Source organism: Monodelphis domestica, chromosome 2 (genome assembly GCF_027887165.1).
Source record: "Monodelphis domestica isolate mMonDom1 chromosome 2, mMonDom1.pri, whole genome shotgun sequence".
NCBI classification, from domain to species: Eukaryota; Metazoa; Chordata; class Mammalia; order Didelphimorphia; family Didelphidae; genus Monodelphis; species Monodelphis domestica.
Genome location: NC_077228.1, coordinates 385,922,409 through 385,942,421, shown reverse-complemented (window position 1 = coordinate 385,942,421; position 20,013 = coordinate 385,922,409). Strand labels below are relative to the sequence as shown.

Genomic DNA, 20,013 nt, shown 5'->3' with positions numbered 1-20,013 from the left:
ACATTTTCTAAGAAAGCCATACTGTAGGTAAATCTACACTGAGGAATTTGAACCTCATACATGTATTGAATATGAGAAAACTCATAACCAGAATGCACTCTGATACAATCATTCTAAAATTCACAGTATGAATGTGGGGGCATTTCTTTCTTGGAGGTTCTCATGATCTGGTTCCATTTAGAAATGAAGAAAAATGAGAGAAAAAGATAATAGGAAAGATACAGATAGAGTCTGATAACACCACAAAAGGGAGAACAGCTGTGCATCAGAGGTGGTGAGGGAATATATCGGTCTGAAGCTCCATTTGTGCCCTTTAATTAAGAAGCTTCGGATGTACTCTAGACACTAATGTTTCCAATAGTCTAGTGATAGAACTAGCCCCGAAGTGTGTTGAAAAAAAAGGTGTATGACTAAGAGTCACTGTGGTCAAAGAGATTGTATAGATGCAACTAATAGGGATGCAGATAAGAGCAGGGAAAGAACAATATATGCTGGAGAGCAAAAAAGTTCCAGAAAACTGGAAAGCCCATTGGTTTATAAGCAGATGTTAAGTAGGAGCAGGGGATTGGGTGAGAAGAGGGAAAGAAAATTAGTTGAGTGAATAAGACAATCCTTCATCAAACTAGCATGAAGTAAGATCCTGCTCTGTGCCAGGGTTTTGGGGAGGTCCTGTGGAAACAAAGACAAAAATGAATTAGTCCTTTCCCTTGAAGGGACTTTCATTTTATCAAGGCAAACAACACATACATAGAAAATTAAATGCAAAGTATATGCAACATAATTTCTGATAAGGGAGGGTACTAGCAACTGAGAGGCTTAGGAAAGGCCCCAGGTAGTATATGACACTTGAGTTGAGTTTCAAAAGCAGCTACAGAGCCTATGAAGCACAGATGCATCCCAGAAAAAATAGCAGAGATGTGGGGGATAGAATATCCTCAATGTGGAACGGAAAGCAGAATTTGGTATGACTTCCTTCCATAAAGGGCATGAAGCTTAGTACAGTGTCTGGCACATAAAAAGTACTTAATAAATGCTTGCTTCCTTTTCTTCATTTTCATGAAAAAAGAATAATGTGTAATGAACCTGAAAAGGCAGACTGGAGTTAGGTTGTAAAGGGCTTTAAAAGCCACATTTTTGAAGTTTGTATTTTATCCTAAAAGCAAGAGGACTTTTTTTGAGCAGGGGAGTGGCATGGCCAGGTTTGTGATTTAGGAATAGTAATTAGCGATTCTATAGAGAAGAGATTCAAGAGGAGAGATGCTAAAGACTATGAAACCAATTAGAAAGCATTAGGGGAGCCTGATGCCAACACCTGTTTGTTTTGGATCAATACTGAGACAAAATGAGGAGCTCAAAAGTCATTGAACATTTGACAAAAAAAAGAGGTTTCTTTTGCCCTCACCGAGCAAAGATATGGAACAAGGATACAATGGCACTGAGTTTCCCTAGATGTTTTCCCCTCCCTCCCCAACCACTGCCAATCTCTTTATGGAATACGACTAGTCACCAAGGCAGGATATAGAGGTATCGTGACAGGTGTAGTCTTTGGACACCCACTAAGTAAGAGAAGTCCTGACTCCAAAGGGATGGAATGTTTATGCTCTTAAGTGAGCACAACACTGCCATCAAGGATCCAAACCCTTGGCTATTGTGATAGTGTCAGTTAAGGATGAATTCTGTCATTTTGTACTTTAGGGGACTAGATGTGAGGGAATATGAGTGTGTTATCAGAGACTCTGTTTTGTTCAATGTCCTAGTGTCTCCCTTCATGGTGATATTGGTATTAGGATACCTAGGAGGAGATAATACACCTGAATAATATATTTTTGAGTTCTCTATAGTCTCTTCCAAGGAAGAAAGAGTGCCCAGGGGAGAGGAGACCTAGAACTCATTGTGAGGGACATTGGTATGACTATATATGAGAAGACTCTTAACAAATTAGTTGTGGTAATGTGACTTTGTGTGTGTGTGTGTGTGTGTGTGTATATATATATATATGTATATATATATATATATATATATAAGTATTCACATGTCATTTTTTTAAGAAAAAAGCATTCATTCTTGAGGAGGTGAGGGGACTTAGCAAAGAACATGACTTATTGCCTCAGAATTAGAAAATAAATGAAACAGTAGTTGAAACCAAAGAAAAGTGTGGTATCATTGGCTCCAAAATAGGTCCAATTCTTTCATTGGGTGGAGAAGAAAGAAGGGATTCAGTTGTACTTAGAAACAGTCGATGATACTAGTCAGGTGGCGGGAAGTCCTGAGGCAAGTTTATGAAATGAAAAATGAGGAATGATAGGATGTAAAAGGGACCCAGAAAGTAGTGATAGCAGTTCATTTCCAAGTCATAAAAATCTATAGCACTATGCTCTCCTTGACAGAAAAAGATCTTTATTGGTCTAAACATGTGTGAGATTTTGAGGGAAAAACAAAGAATGCTAAAGATCTTCTTCTATGTTATGTTTCCTATTTTATATTTTCATAAAGATTTATTGAGGATAGTTAAAGAGAAAGGTAGCTCAAAGTAGATTGAATATTCTAGTTTTGGCTAGTCTCTTCTTATTTGGAGATCAAAAGAAGCTGCCAGAAAATCTAATAACCTGAAATCATGAAATGAAATAAGTATTAAATAATGGAATTCCCCATTAAGGAAATCACAAATCCATACCTTTGGCCCAGCAAGTCTAGTATTTTATATACCCTTAAGGAGAAAGAAAGAAGGCAGGAAGAAAAGAAGGAAGGCAGGAAGAAAAGAAGAAAGGCAGGAAGGCAGGCAGGCAGGGAGGAAGGCAGGGAGGAAGGGAGGGAGGGAGGGAGGGAGGGAGGAAGGGAGGAAGGAAGGAAGGAAGGAAGGAAGGAAGGAAGGAAGGAAGGAAGGAAGGAAGGAAGGAAGGAAGGAAGGAAGGAAGGAAGGAAGGAAGGAAGGAAGGAAGGAAGGAAGGAAGGAAGGAAGGAAGGAAGGAAGGAAGGAAGGAAGGAAGGAAGGAAGGAAGGAAGGAAGGGAGGAAGGAAGGGAGGGAGGGAGGGAGGGAGGGAGGGAGGGAGGGAGGGAGGGAGGGAGGGAGGGAGGGAGGGAGGGGAGAGAAAGAACCCATACAGAACAAAATATTCCTAGCAGCCTTTTTGAGGTAGCAAAGAATAGGAGAAAAGTACAAGTTCATCAGTTAGGAAACTAGTATAAAAAAAGTATGGTGTAAAAATACAATGGCGGTATTATAGAGCAATAAATGATACATCTGAGGAATTCAGAGAAACATGGGAAAATTAGTATTACCTGATCCATAGTAAAGGAAGTAGGACCAGAAGAAAGACAAGTATATAATGACTAAAAATTTAAAGCACACTGAAAGAAAGCTGGACTCTTGCTATTTTAATTTTCATACGAAATCTTGGTGTCGGAGAACAGAGATTGAAATGTTACCTTCCTCCTTTCACTAGAGAAGTGGGAAACTGAAGGGGCAGAATATTGCATGCATTCATAGTCAAACATAATCACTTTATTAATCATTTTTATTTAACTATTTTACTTTGTTACCAAAGAGGGTGCAATTGGAGGTATCCAGAAATGACTATGATATAAACATAAAAGGTATTCATAATTATTTCCAAGGAAAGAAATCACCGTGACTTTCTCATTTTGCTTTGTTTTTAACTGACCTCCTCTCAAAAAATGACTTCTCCATTTGGAGGGTATGATCAAGTCTGTTGGACTGACTGGAACTCATCCCACCAAACTCAGCAGGCCTTGAGAGTATTCACCATTTGTTTAAATTGAGCAAAACATACTATCCAGCACCAACCTCCTCTTTCTTCCCTCTTTCTCCCCTAAGACCCACACCCTTGTGATTTTCCTCAAGCCATTCAATGCTCATCAGCATTCACTAGCTGATTGGTAAGGCTATCTACTGAAGTAAAAAAGGAGAGCACCTCTTTGAGTGCCAGTGTTTCTCCCTGCCTGCAGCAGGATCCATGATAAGGACAGAGACTGCAGCCATCTCAAAAGACCCAGAGTCACAAAGAGCTCCTCTGATCACTGCTGGCATCTGGGCTTTCCCTCATTTGCACATTAAAGCTGCTCTGTCCCTTCCATCAGAGCCACTCTGTCCATCCCTCCCCCATTCCTCTATGGAGCCATTTAGGCTGCTGCTCTTTTGAAACCTCCCCGGTTCAAGAGGCACTAACCTTTTCCCAAAGCCTCTGTGACAAGGTCTGTCAAACTCTCTTTTACATACAACAGGTACCCTCTAAGCACCATCACTCAGAGCTGCACAGACAGCAGAAACATATGTGCCAAGCCAAATTATTCTTCCCAAGAAATGCCGTTTTGCAATTAAGTTTAGCTAGTTTCCCTCTCCCCCACCCCACACTGTATTATTTTTTTCTGTTTTGATAAAAAGAATGCATCTTAGTAAACAGACATGACCTGTTAAATCAGCGCATTTCAATCTCCAAATCAGACTAAGACAGTTGCTCCATAAGGAAAATGGCAAGGATGAAGGGATGTTAGTGCTATACCTCACATACTGAGGTAGCTTTTGAGCATCTAGGAAAGCCATGATGATAAGAACAATGTCAAGAACTCTGCCCCTTCATTTGAAGTTGGAGGCATTGAGCCATACTGTAATTCACTTGAATTTTTTTCAGGATCCTGTTTGTATCTCATAATGAAAGAATTTCCCTTGAGTTCCAGTAAGAGTGGACAATGTCGTTTATTTGGTGGGGTAGAAGCGGAAAGCAAGAAAAGCTGACCCTTTCCATCAACATGGAATGGATTCTTAAATTTTCAAAGAATGAACCCACTAGCTGACTCAGGAATGAAGCTCCTGTTTACACTTTTTCCTGTCAAGGTTAATGATTTGTTTGCCCAAGCAGATGCTATATCTTGATGAAAATCTATGGATAGCAATTAGTGAAAAACAATGTGTTGAAAATTCAAAAATATGTTTGAATTTCATTCATCTTACATTTCACAGCAAGGATGACATTAATGTGCTGACACTTTGTAAACAAAGCATGAGGTCTTACTCAAATTAATGATTATTCCTCACAAAGTAAGAAGAGAAGCTTAATTTATGAATGGAGATTCCTTTAGTTCCTGATAAACACTGGAAGATATATCATTGACTGGTACATAGTAGGTACATCATAAATACTTGTTGATTCATTGATCTATTTCCACTTTTTTTGTCCCAACTTTTAATTTCTTTGGTAGAAGAAACATCTCTATCAATTGAAATGTGCAAATGTTCTGCAGCTTACTGGGTCTGAAGTCTTATGGAGCTGCCTGGTGAACTGAGAGGCTAAGAAATTTCATTAAGGTCCCATATCTAGCTAATGCAGAACTTGAACCCAGGTCTTCCTGACTATGGAGATGGCTCTATGTCAATTTTACCACACTTCCTCTCATTCTGTTAACATGGAAATGTGATTGAAATGAACTATTTTACATATAAATTAAATATATTTCTACTTTGAACATATGATAATGTATAGATTTAGAAATGAAAGAGAGTTTAGAGGCTGACTCAGCCAACCCTGATGACGACAAAATTTGATAAATAGATAGATAGACGGACAGATAGATAGACTTAGACATAGATCTATGTGCATATATCTATACACAGATAGATAAGTACAAATTTTACATAGAATTTTACTCATATATATACAATTTCACAACTCCATGAAATATGTAATACAGTGTCAAGGAAATAGTGACTTACAGGTTGTTATTTGTTAATGGCCCTACATCTAGAATCAGAGGTATAATTCAATCCCAGGTCATCCTGATTCCAAGTCCCACACATGATCTATGTGAACTAACATGTACCAAGTCTATTGTACAAGGCAAAAGCACAGCCTTTCAATTATTTACGAAATTCTAAATTTTATTGGAAAAATCTGCATTATTATGAATCAAACATTAAGGGAAAAAATAAAATTTTGCATTTCTTCATCTTCACAGGCTTCCCAAATTTCAAGTCTCCTTTACCCACTAAACACTTCTATTTACTAGCTGCCAATATGCTGAGATCTTCATTGAACTGTATGTTCTTCATTTATATCATGATTCCTATTGATGGGTTCATCCCCAAATGGTAAAATGAAATTTAAGTTTGCACCTGGGATCGTTTCTGTCTTTAACAAAACCCCTGATGAAAGCTCAATCTCCTATTTTGATCTAGAAGACATAGCTGCTGAAGACAGTGAGCACTTTCAAGGATCCTCATGAGAATTCTGTCTTATTGTAGAGTTGAGTGCCTTTTCATTAGGGTGAAAAATACCATGAATTATTTGAGCTGTTTTGTGCATGAGCTAAAGGAGTTTATCACTTATGGAGAAACTTACTTTTAGTTTATTTTTCCTTTGTTCATCATTGTCTGCCTTGACAGTAAGGGAAGAAACCTGAGGAAAATTTTGTCTCTTCCCAAGGGCATTTAGCTAATCCACAAGCATAAGGTGAGACCCACCACCTAATATAATAGGTAAAGAGCCAGAGCAGTTTGGGCCTCATTTTAGCCAAAGTTGATTAGCAGCAACCTTTAGCTCTTTTCCTGTCTCCCTAATTCTGAGAGGTGATTAGAATGATTTCTTTAAAACTCTGCTAAGCATTTGCTCTATGCTTTGCCCTTAATAGTAGGTATGAAAACAATTATAGTATACTGTACTAATTAATTTTGGTAAATTGAGTTGGAATTAGTGGCCCATAATCTTTGTTTGTAAAGTTGAGTCATTGCTATTACAAAATAGTATTTTGTAAGGAACTTAACTTTTATTAAGCAGCAATGAACCATGGGTGCAAAGATATTTTAATTGCATTGCTTATTTTGCAGTCAAATGTTTTCAGGAGTCTAGCTGCATTATTCTTGAAGGTTAGTTCAGAATAAAATCAAGAATAAATACTGTGATGTTTTATCAGAATTAAGTCATAGAGTTATATTTGTTAAAAATATCTGTTTAGTAATAGGATTAACACATTAAAGGAGACCCTCTGCTGGCATCCTCCAAATGGAGAGACTAGGGAACCTGTTTCTGAGAGAATCAGAGGTAGCTAGGTGATATACTGGAGAGATGGCTGGACTTAAGAGTCAGGAAGACCTTAGTTCAAATTCAGCCTCAGACACTTATTAGCTTTATGACCCTGGACCAGACCTCTGTCTTAGTTTCCTGAACTGCAAAATGAGTAAAATAATTTGTTATTTCAGGATTGTCATCAGGATCAAATGAGAAAAGATTTGTAAAGCACTTTGTAAACCTTAAAGTGTTATGTAAATGCTGGATTATTCATTCAATTATCAACATTATTATTAGTGAATGTATATAATAAAAGTACTTTGAAGAGACACTAGAACAGTTATAGATATTTTGAAACTAGTTAACAATTGGCTTACTCTGTGGTGAATAGAACAGTCTTTGAATACCTGCAGAACTATTAAAAATGATCAACTTGAGTCCTAGCTATATACTTTTTGGCTGCTCAATCTTAGGGCATCACTTTAACTCTTTTGCTCAAGGAGTACCATGAGAGGCAATGCTCTAAAGGGAGAGTGCATAGACCTCCTCTCTCTTCTAAAAACACATAGCCCTATGAATACCTGCCTGATTTATTTTCCTGCCTCAGCATTTGTTCTTTCAGTATAAGTGACAGAATTGTAGCATCTCCATCTCTCATGGTCCCAGGAGTAAGGAATGACTTTCTATAGTGATCTTCAGTATCTACCCAACTGAAACTGAGGAAGGGCTCATCTGGCCACAATGTTCCATGTGATCATAAGCCTGTAAGGATCAATGCTGGATTGCAACTAAACCCAATCTCCCCAAAGACTGGATAATATAGGGGAGAATCTACAGCAAAGATTTTAGGGCAAATTGTTAATATGTTAAGAAATTGAATGGAACTGAGTGGAAGGTAACACTGGTAGAAATATAGCTGGTGGGGACTCAAGCTGATATAGAGAAGCTATCCCAAAACCTCTTGGGGTTAACCTGGACAGAGCAATGTAGCAGGTCTCAGTTTTCTGTGAGTCCAGAGGATATCCATGAAATTTACATTAGCTTAAATCTTATTCACAACTTTCATCCATTATTCCAAGTTATTCTCCTCTCAGACCAAATAGAGAAATTCCATTTCCTCTCTTCCTTGTGTTAGCTCTGTAAACACTTAAAGTCGACTATCATGTTCTCCTTAAATCCTCTCCTTGAGGAGAAACTTGACCCAATCTGACTCATATATCATAGTCTTGATTGCCCTTTTCATCCTGACCTATAGTGTAAGAACTGAAAATAATAGTTTTTGTCTGGTCCAACCAGAGATGAGCACAACAGGAATAGCACCACAACCAAACCAACCTCTGTGTTCCAGATATTAGGCCTTTCCATACAACTCAAGATTATATTAACTCTTTCAGAGTCTTTGTTATACTGTTGATTCATATTGAAGTTCTAGTGCACCAAAATTCCCATGTCTTTTCCTCATCAACTATTGCCTGGTCACAATCTTAGCATCTTGTATATTTGCACTTATCTCTTTAAACTCATGTTTGGGACTTATTATTGATTTCTGTGACTCCTACAGCTCCTAGATCTACCAATCCTTCATAAAAAGTGATGTTCATAATAGTTATAGAAAGATAATAAAAATCATAAGATTATTTCAGAATCACCAAAAACAGGTGGATTTTATTCAATATAGATTTACTAAGAATATTCTATGGTACTTTAGTCCTTTAAAAATTGATCATCTATGGGTGGTATACTTGATGACTTTTTACTTAACTAAAATTAAATCTAGTCTTTAATTAAATCTAATCTTAACTGAATTTAATTAATCTGAACATTCCATTTTCTAACCCTTATGAATAAAAGGAAATTTGCCATACAGTGTTTTATTCCATTTTTATTGCTTTGCCCTTTGCTTAAAAATATTCCTCCAACATGTGTCACTTACTAGAGGTCTTGAGAATGACTGTTTGCACCACACCACCTGCTCCTGTTTATAATAATTTTGTCTTGATTATCCCCATTAATAGCTGATTTTTATTTTATCCTCCCCCTCCTTTCTGTGTCATCTGTTATCTAGATTGAGTAGCATGAGGTAAAGCCACAAATGGCATCCTTACTATCAATTTCTCTGGGAAAGCTTTCACACTTGATGAGGGAAGACTGCCCAGAATAGTATTGATGTTGTTCATTAGCTAGGTGTAATAGCTAATTTTAGACATTGCTCTGTTTTATGGCATCTGTGTTTGAATGAGCTTTGTGTTCCTTCCTACCTTATTTAATTGTCCTAGAAAATACTTTGGTTAGATTACAGGAGTCTTAAATGGAACCATGCCCTCCAAACACTACCTTAACCAAAGCATTAGATTTGGAACCAGAGCATCTGGTTTCTAGGGCTAGAGCTGATATTTGCTTATCTGTGTGACCTTGAACAAGTCATCCTCTTAACTTTTAGTTTCTTTATTCCTATCATCATCATCATCATCATCATCCAAATTGCATTTGTATAATACTTTTATGATGAGAGGATATGTAAAGTGTTTACAAATCTTAAATATCTACATAAATATTAGTTATAATTATTACTGGATGATCTAAAAGATACTTTTCTACTCTAGTGCTAGGATCCTATGACTTTCTTATGTAGCCACTCAAATGCCCTCAGGTTAGTACTCAAATATTTCATAATTTTGGAAATTAGTTTCAACCTTGGGTTGACACTAGAAAGCAAAAATAGATACATGGGCATATATGGTTAGGAAACCCTATTAAGTGACAGGCAAATAACTATTGCCAACATCTTTATCCATCCTCAAATTATTGTGAAAAAATAAATTAAAATTTCTTTATAATTGAAGACGAACAACCAATTTTCATTCTGGCCATTTTTAAGCCTGAATGATCTGGATCACTTGCCAAGTATTCAGAGGAAAATATTTTAGCACAAAAATGTTCAGTTGCATAAGCATTTATTAAGCATCTACTACTGAACTGGATATTAAGAGATACAAGACAAAAAAAAAGAAATCCAGAAAATCCAACTATGTGTAACATTCTTGTTTGTAAAAAAAATACATATATATATATATATATATATATATATATAAAGATTAAAGAGTGATTTAAAGATTTAAAGACCTGTATTTAAAATAAATCAAAATCTTAACCCTAATATTTATAGCTAGGTGAATAATATAGTTCTGGGTGGGGAATCAGGGAGACTTGTTTTCAAATCTAGCTTCAGACACTTACTGTGTGACCCTGAGCAAGTCACTTTACCTGTTTGCCTCAGTTTACTCACATACAAAATGAAGATCATTATAGCAATTGCAATAATAGCAATAGAACCTCTTTTTTTGAGGACCAAATGAGATAATAATTATAAAGCATTCAGCACAGTGCCTGACACACACAGTAAGCACTATGTAAATATAAGCTATTACTACTAGTACTGCTACTGCTACTGCTACTACTACTATTAATACTACTACCTGTTTCACCTTGAGCAAGGCACTTAACCTTCCTGGGTCTCAGTTTCTTCTCTACAAAGTGAAGGAAATTAGACTAGATGGCTTCAGTGATTCCTTCCAGTCAGATGTCTGACCTTTTAAATAATAACACAATAAATGATATATCAAAATAAGGAATATATGATATTTGATTGGAGGTGGGAAGTGGGCATAGAGCAGGAATGCAGTAGCTATTATCATTAATCTTTTTGAGGGACCTAAGTGTCTCTCTTCCATGCTTGGGTCCCCTGTAGCCATAAGATTAAAATTCATTGCTACTATTTCTAAAGACTAGTCCATAATGTTGCTCCAAAATGAACTGGAGCTCTAAACTGGAGGAGGAGTTAGTGAGTCAAGTGAAATCATTTTTAAAGGAAATGGGTGCCCATCCTAGGGTTGTGTTTCTCTGATTTGTTTGTGCCCCTGGAGAAGTCTTGTATGTCAGACTACACTGTGAACTGCATGAGGGCTTGGGCACAGCAGCCACTGAAGGATTTTGCAAAATGAAATTTGTGCCATAAGGCCAATGACCTTTCTTTGTCTTTGAAAATATCTTATGACTGATTTTCTACCTTCTCAAGAATGTCTGTGCCTCAAAATTCTGACTGTCAGAGGTCATGGGACCCTGACAGATGAGATGCTTAAGGAGGTGGTGAATACCCAATAACCAGAACTCAGGTGGAAGCTATGCAATCATTTATTGAAAATGTTACATAGGATGCTCACGTTTCAGGTAGCAATTAGACAAAATGACCATTAAGGCCCTTCCTGACTCAAAGATTCATCGTCTATAAGGGAGAAATGAGTTTTTGAAATGCAATTCATCTTTAACTCTGAAAAATGTTACTCACTTTTCAGAATTAACAGATGAGCCATGATTTACTCAGCTTCCATTTGGCAAGTAATGTAACACAGTAAAAAAAAACTGAATTTGTAGTCCACTAAAACCTGGGTTCAAATCTGTCTCTTATACTTAACATGGACTAATAATGAACTTAAGGGACTTATAATGAACATGGACTAGTCAGCTGGCTTCTCTGTGGCTCACTTTTACATCTCATGTAAGTCTGGAACAATTACACTCATAGTGCATACCTCAAAAAAAGGTTGTGAGGCTTAGATGAGATAATGCATACCAAGCACAAACTTTAAATCCCCACAACAAATTTTGGTTAATATCATTATCTCAGGGGCAGAGTCAAGATGGAGCCTCAGTAGCGACAAAAGCTGAAACTGCTTTGGCTAACCTTTCATACCAATCTTTAAAAAGCTCTTCAAGTAAATCATATGATATGTTCATTTATAAATGAACTTATGAGGACTTAGCATGGCCACAGACATAGGAGAAAGGTTATATGCACTAAATACGGTGCCTACAGTAGAAACAAGGAAAGAAAAGCTGGTCATTTTTTATTCTTCCTCACTTGAGCCAACCTAATCACTGAAAATAAGGAAGTGATGATCATAGGGCAGAAACTATCCTTGTTTTGAATAGTACAAATAAAGGAAGATGAGAAAGGCCTCCTTAGTTTGTGTAAAACAAGGGCTATCTGGTAATCTTTCAGTATTGAAGCCTTATATACTATTATATCCACATTGGTTCCTTAGAGACAGCAACTACATTGATTAACCAGTGAGAATTTCTCCAACATAGTCTATAAAACACAACGATCTAGCTGCATAATACTTAACAATGAAGAATAAATTGTATATGTGTTATTTAAATAAAACAACAGACAACTAATTTAAGACTGAACTTATTTAAGCTGACATTGCATTAAATAATGCCAGGCAGCTCTGTGTTGAAGTAGATAAGAGTACTGGACCTAGAGTCCGGAAAATCTGAGTTCAAATTCAGCCAACTGGTGAGACTCTTGACAAGTCACCCTATCTGCTTCAATTCCTTTACCTATAAAATGGGGAAGATAATAGCACCTCCTTCCCAGGGTTTTTGTGAGAATGAAATAAGATAATATTTATAAAGCACTTTGCAAATTTTAAAGCAATATATAAATCCTTGCTATTATAATTATTCTTATAATTAGTGTCTATCACTTGCAGAGTAGCTGAACAAATTATGGCATATGTAAGTAATGGGAAATAATTGCACTATATGAAACAATACAAGGAGATTCAGAAAAATATGGGAAGACTTGCACAAACTGATTAAGCATGAAGTATACAGAACCAAGATAATTGTCACAATGGCTACAAAAGAGTTAAATAAAAGAATATGAAAGGAATAAAATCCTAAAAGATTTTAATGAATAATTTTTGTTCTAATAAACAAATCCTGCAACATACTTTCCTCCTTGCAGTAGTGGAGGTAGGGACTGCAAATGTAGAATGTGATATACTTTGCCAGATGTAATTATAGTATAAGTCACATAGCTTAAATGTTTTTCTTTGTTACAAGAAAGGGTTCAAAGGCTTGGGAAGAGGAGGTAAAAAAGAAATGACTGATATAAAAACAAAGAAACAATAAAAATTTTTAAACCCTTGATTGAAAAGGTGACTTTTCCATTATTTAGTCTGAGATGAACTGCCAGGAAGGGGACTTGTGCATGAAGTACTAATATTATTGTAATGTAATTGCTCCTACTAAATCATCTGAATTCTCTAAGTGATTCTTTCCTTAGCCCAGCAGATCAACAGAAAAGACAGCTGACCAAGGTTAGGGTGTCATATGTAATCATCAGTAAATATTCCCTACACTTACTCTTGGCAAAGTTGCATTTGTATGATATGGAACTGGAGGAATACCATTTACATTTGTGTATGATTTCTGTTTGAGTCTAAGACCTGGCATGAAGATGTAAGAGTGAAGGACAACTGTGTGGGGTTAAAGCAAAAAAGAGAAAACAGGCCAAAAAGGGTAGCTAGCTAGGTGGTACAATGGATTGAGCTCTGGGAGTCAGGAAGGTCTGAGTTCAAATCCAGATTCAGAGAATTATTATTTGTTATTGTTGTTTAGTCATTTTTCAGTAATGTCCAATTTTTCATGACTCTATTTGGGATTTTCTTGACAAAAATACTGAAGAGGTTTGCCAGTTCCTTCTCCAGCTCAGTTTATAGATAAAGAACCTGAGACAAATAAGGTTATATGACTGCCAAGGCCCATACTGCTGGTATGTGACTGAGTCTGGATTTGAACTCAGGTATTCCTGACTCCATACCTGGTACTCTACCCTCTGAGTCTCCTAGCTGCCCCTAACAATTGTGTAGCCCTGGGGGAGACATTACTTCCATCTGAAATGTGAATAATAATACCACCTATCTTCCAGATTTATAGTGAGAATCAAATGAGATAATGTTTGTTAAACATTAGCATAGTACTTGGCACTCAGTAGGAGCTTAATAAATCTTTACTCTCTTCCTTCAAAGATGTGTCCACTTGACCAATACTCAGCATTCTACTGTTTTGAACCCTAGTCACTTAGCAGCTGCTACTGGTGCTCCAAGCATATTTGCTTTTTATTTTTAGGCAAAATCAATTTTCAAAATCACACTAAATAAATTATTCCATTAGAAATAAACTTGTTTGTTCTGATATTTCTAACCTCCATCCAAAGATGTTCTTTTCCAAAAGAAAAGTATCTTACACTTGCCTTTGAAGAAAAGGGAAACTTCATTAGCAGACAATTATAGTATTCTGCCAACAGAAATAATATTGCTTCAACAAATTTCTCAGCTAGAATTTTCTGGATAAATATTTAGAGTTATATGATCTTAGTTTACATGTTAAAAACATGGCCTGATAAACCCATTTATAGAGCACTTGTTAATAAATGTCATTTATTTAACCTTTCTGCTTTGGTTTTCTCTTCTGTAAAATAGGAATATTATCATTCATCTATAGAAAGCCAGAAAGATTGATTTGAAAATGTGTTCTGCCATTTTCAAAAATGAAGCAAAAATCTTATTTTATATTTGAATAGTGATGTGATATTCAATTTTCTTTGAATTTTCACAAGTATTTCCTGGGTGGTTTAGGCAAACATTATTCTCCCCATCTTACAGATGAAAAAACTGAGAGATGAAATGCCTTATACAGAGCTACAAGAAAACTTAGTGATAGAGTCAACTAGATCCCAGACTCATGACTTCTAAATCCAACAGTGTTTCTACTAAACAGAACTACTTCCACTGAGACATTTTAGTGCTTATCTTATGCACTAAAATGGAATTTTCTAACACTCTGAGGTTAAACAAAGGAAAATGAACCCATGTACTTATCACCTCTTAGGGAAAAAATAAGTCTATTCAGGCTTACATCAGCTTCCCTTTAGGGCTAACAAAACATATCCATCAAAGTAGGAGAGTTTCTTTCTAGAGAGAATCATTTTTCACAATGTTATTTTTTTAACTCAGTCTCAAATTAATGGAAATAATGTGAATTTGATGAACATTACAGTTACCTTTTTTCTAAGACATTGCAGATTTACCATTTGTGAAATCAGAAATTTGCATAGAATGCAAAACAGAAAGCATCTCTTTGACTTATTTGGTTCTTTTATTTTTACAATCTAATATTTTGTTAAGTGCTATCTTCTGCCACATGCCCTGCAAAAGAAAAGCTTCAGGTTCCATCACCAAATCCCATGTCGATTTCAATGCATTTCTTCCTGTTTGATACTAGAAACTTGCTTAAGTTCCAACAAAGAGGTCTAATATCCTTTTCAAGTCGTGAAAGTGGGCTCTTTTGTTTGTTTGTTTGGGTTTATATACCTAAACCACACGGCAAAATAATGAGATAATGAATAGATGGAGTCCCAGCTGAGCTGATTTTACAGCTCTATTTCGGTATATATTGTGCACTCCCACTTCTAGCTCCAGTCAGTTAAAGTGATATGAACTCCTTCGAAATGCATTTCCACTCAAATTTAAAACGACAGAGAAACCTGTATGAACAGAGCTGGGAACCAAGATTCTCTTCCGAGTTACCCCTACAAAGTCAGAGAAACGTACACGAATACAGAGTCATATCCAAACACATAAATAGGGTTCTTTGTCCCTATACAGGCTTACAAGCAACAATTCATTCACCTCAAGCCAGTTAAATATGAATCCTTTCCCGATTGAAAGCAGTGCTAAAAAAGGGCACGAATGGGGCCCCGTGCTAATAATGACCACAGAGCATTGACCATGTTTCTCCTTTCTTTCTTCAACCAGCAAGCAGTTCGTTGGACAGGACCAGTGACCAACATTCACCTGCCCCAAGCCATCCCTCAACTCCACAACGTTCCATTTTCGTACTTAGCCTGGGTCTGCTCCAGGCCTCTTTCTTCTTTCCCTCGGTTTTTATACCCCAGAAAGGACTCTGTGTGGCGGCACGAGAAACAAGCAAAGAGAAGCCCTGCCCCTGCCTCTTTTTCTTCGGCTGGACAGCAGCAGCGACACCATCCCCCGCCTTCCTGTAGCCTGCACAATGAGGGGCTCAGCTTGCTTCAAGTGGGGCGGCTGCACCCAAGCCTCCTATTTCTAGGTGACCAACCCAGCAGGAAAGGTCCTCGGGTCCCTCAAGGGCTGCTTAGTGCACAGGGCTTGGTAATGAGCTGCCCGAGGACTTGTAAGAATAGAAGAGGGCATTCCCCTCCTCCTCTTCACCAAGATGTGCGTATGTGGGAACACATACACACACACACACACACACACACACACACACACACACACACACACACACACACTCACACACACGCAAAGAGCACAACATCAGGGCACACAATAACATTCCCAAACTACCTCTCCTACCAGTCACCCAGAGTGGGGCCCCTAGTTCCTCTCTCTGGGACAAGGCTGCTGCCAATGGGGTGCGCTTCCTTTAGTAATGCTGCAGGCAGAACCACTCCCCCCTCTTTCTGGTCCCCGGGCCCAAAGCTCAGTACCAAGGGGGCCCAAGTGCAATCCCTAGAGCAAGGGAAGCCCGGGGCCCCTGCCAGCAGCTAGGGTCCCTGCAGCCCACGCCCCTCCCGCTCAGTGCCGGCTTTCCCTCGCTCCCCTAGCAGCTGCGCTCACCTGTTCAGCATTTTCCTGATCCTCTGGCGCACGCTGGAGGCGGACGAGGCAGAGAGACTCCCGCCGCTGCTGCCACTGCTGTCTGCCGGCAGGTTCTCGATGGTGGCCACGACATGGTTGGGCTGCTGTTGCTGCTGCAGCTGCTGCTGTTGTTGCTGCTGCTCCGGAGAGATCATCGCGGTGGCGGCGGCGGCGGCGGCTGTGGGAGGGCGATCAGAACGCAGCAGCTGGGCGCATTCTGCGCTGCCCCGGGTCTGGCCAGACGAGGAGAGAAGGAGGAGAAAAAGGGAGTCCCCGGGCTGACGCTGCAGGGGAGAGGCGGTGCTGTTGTTGGAGGGGCAGGGAGGTTGAGCGTGGATGCTGCTGTTTCCGCGGGCGGGCGGCGTGTAAACCCTCACCCAGCTCCACTGTTCGCTCACTCTCTAGCCCAGAGTGCGCGCACCCTCACGCTGCTGCTGCTACTGCTGCTGTTGCTGCTGTTACAGACGCCTCCGCTGCCTCTTCCTCCTCCTCCTCACGCAGAGGCTTCAAAGTGCTCTCACAGTACTCAGAGCCGCAGCAGATAGGCTCTTTCTCCCGTTCCGGTTTGATAGCGGGGTCCAGACAATTGAAGTAAGACCAGAGTCAGATGGATCTATTTTACTCTGACTTTTCTTCCTCGCCCCCCACCCCCTTACTCCCAGCCCCACTTCTCCGTTTGGGCTGTGGGTCTGGGAAGAAGGCAGAGGTGAGCTGCAGGTTTCCCTCACCCTCAAGCAGTCAGTAGGGTTTCCTACTCACCCCCTGAGCTTTAATCTTTCTCCGACAGTGAGAGACCGAGAGTAAAGGAAAACAAGGGAGCAGTAACAGGGGCAGCAACAGACCAGGGGGGTCTGCTCCTCTTGGGATAGTCACTTTCTTCTTTCAGCAGAGGGAGCCCTTGAGATGTTTAATTTTCCCCAGCCCCTCTGTCCTTTCTCATCACTCATTTGTCCCTACTCTTTTATTGTCCATTCTCTGTCCTGAAATGTCAGGAGTTGTAGGTTCCCTTGCTAGAAACCTCCAGCACCACCTTCCTCCGGACAGCGGCGAAAAGCTGGATAATATTTGATTGTTGGAACACATTTCGTAACTCCTGTAGTAAAAACACTAAGTTTTAAGGACATGAGTAGGCAACCAGTTTCCTACATGGCCCTCACTATGGACATCAAAAGGGCCAAAATTGGGCCAACCCAAATCCACAATCTTTGAAATTCATTAAATTCTCTTGTAAAATCCCTCATTCTGAAAGGGAGGGAAAGATACTTATATACTTGAACCAAAAGTATCTTCAGATTGAAAATAAACTGTATATTGATGAGAAAAAAAAACTGGTTTAGTGTCCTGATCACTTCCTTAGAGTTACTTAAAAGTAATAGTAATAATAGCTGACATTTGTAGAGTTCATTAGGCTTTACCTACATTTGATCATTTGAGAAAATTGGTTATTTTAGACACAATTTTGAAGGACCAAGAAAATTTCATTCCTCCTAATTTAAATTTCATGGATAATATACCTGCTAAATAATGTGAACATTTCTTTATCTTTCTACTCTAAAGCAACATTCTCATGTTGATCTTAAAAATGGTGAATAGATGGCTTTGTTAACCAAACAAATAAAGAGACCATCAGTAGAGGAAGTAAGGTCCAGGAAGGTGTCTGAATGCTGCACCTTCAGGTTGATTAAAGAAATGTAAAGGCATAGGAATAATTAAATGAGAAATACTTTTAGGCTCGTTTTTCAAGAGTAGGAGAGGAGCAGAAGCAATAAGGAAAAAAACCAGGCATGCTAATTTCTGAAAGGAGTATATATAGTTGGGTGGGGGGGGCGGGAAATAACAAATGTGAAAGTTAACTTAATTAGACTAACTCTTTATACCCCCTTCCCATTGCAATCATTATCTTCCATTTAGCTGAGCCACCAGAAATTTAATAATGTGATAACAGGTATTTCATCATACTTTTTTCTGATAGTCTGTTTTCTCCTATAACATCTATTTCACCTCAAAACAGTCCAAATTAAACATATACTTCTTGGAATCAACATGTTTCCCTCCTTATCCACATTCATTTTCAATTCTATGACTTCTTCCAGCTCAAAAATATATAGAACTTTCTGAAGATAGACCTAGAAAAGGACCCAAGATTGTCTTCCACAAAGTATTAGATCCCGGTAGGACCCTTGGAAAGCTTTGCCTAACTATGCATTTTGACTTTATATGATAGCAAATTATTGTAGAAACTTCTCTATTAAATAAAATTTATGGTAATTCCAGGTATCTGTCTCAAATGATTGGATTCTTTGATTCCCTGTTCTTTCACATTTGGCTTGCTTTCTTTGCTTTTTAAATTTTCTTATATTTTTGGCACTTCACAAATTGGTGCTGTGTCTGCACTTCCAATTTTGTATTCACTCCTAAGTCATTTCTCAAGAAGGATTCTATATCTGTATTTCTCTACTGTATCTAAATCTCTTCTGAGTCAGAAAAGGGAAAAAATGAGATGAAGATAGATAAGATGAAAGCATGTAAAATAACAATGTTGCTTTGTACTCGTTGAGAGTAGTTTCCACCTCACTGTCCCTAAACAGTGTCTGAACCTTAGTTTTTTATTCTGTGACATCCTGTAAAGTCTCCAATGTGGAAGGTATGATATTATTATCAGAGAAGCAAATGTAGAAAGGTTAACTTAATCAAGTCTCACTCTTTGTGACACTCTTAGGAGTTTTCTTGGCAAAGATACAAATTTGCCATTTCCTTCTCCAGTCCATTTTAAAGATGAAGAAAGGAAACTGAGGCAAAATGGATTAAGTCACTTGCCTGGGGTCATACAATTAGTAAGTGTTGAGGCTAAATTCAAACTCAGGAAGATTAATCTTTATGACATCAGACCCAGTGTTCTATTCACTGTGCCACTTAACTGTTATAGAATTGTACTAATACATTTTATAATATAAATATATAATATATAAAATACACTAATAGTTGATATAAATATATAGTTTGTGTAAATTATATGTAAATATATAATTAATATAAATGTATTAATCATGGATCTAAACATAACTTACATAAATATAGGATTAATATAAATATGTAATATTTCAATATGCTAATATATAATAGTGAATGACCATGCAATGGGGAAACCTGCAGCCCCCTGAAACTGATCTTTCTTACACCTATTACTTGATGTGCTATTTCTGATTTTTGTTCCCTCACATGCTAAAGCTATCTTTATATACTTAACCAAAGAAAAAAAAGATGGTCCTTACTTTTCATAGTCAACTACTAAGAAATCATAGTGCTTTAATGGCCATCTAAATCCAAGTCAATTCAATCAAGAATTTATTAAGAGTCTGATATCTGAAAAATGTTAATCTTGGCATTGGAAATACAAAGGCGAAAATGACCCAGTTCCATTTCTCTTTACTTGAATATCCACTGTAGGGGAGGGAGTACTAGT

At 38.0% G+C, this 20,013-nt stretch overlaps 1 protein-coding gene across 2 annotated transcripts in view; it reads right to left on the bottom strand.

Moving 5' to 3' along the window:
* The window catches only part of SLC35F1 (solute carrier family 35 member F1), a 595,685-nt gene extending 578,297 nt beyond the window's left edge, over nucleotides 1-17,388 (bottom strand). Inside the window, exon 1 of one of the 2 annotated variants that reach the window (XM_001379678.5) lies at nucleotides 16,530-17,388. In XM_001379678.5, the coding sequence (XP_001379715.2) occupies nucleotides 16,530-16,705 (176 nt within the window). In that variant the 5' untranslated portion in view covers nucleotides 16,706-17,388. The remainder of the gene's footprint in view (nucleotides 1-16,529) is intronic. The other variant, XM_007484482.3, reaches the window with a different exon arrangement.
* Nucleotides 17,389-20,013: the final 2,625 nt, after the last annotated feature.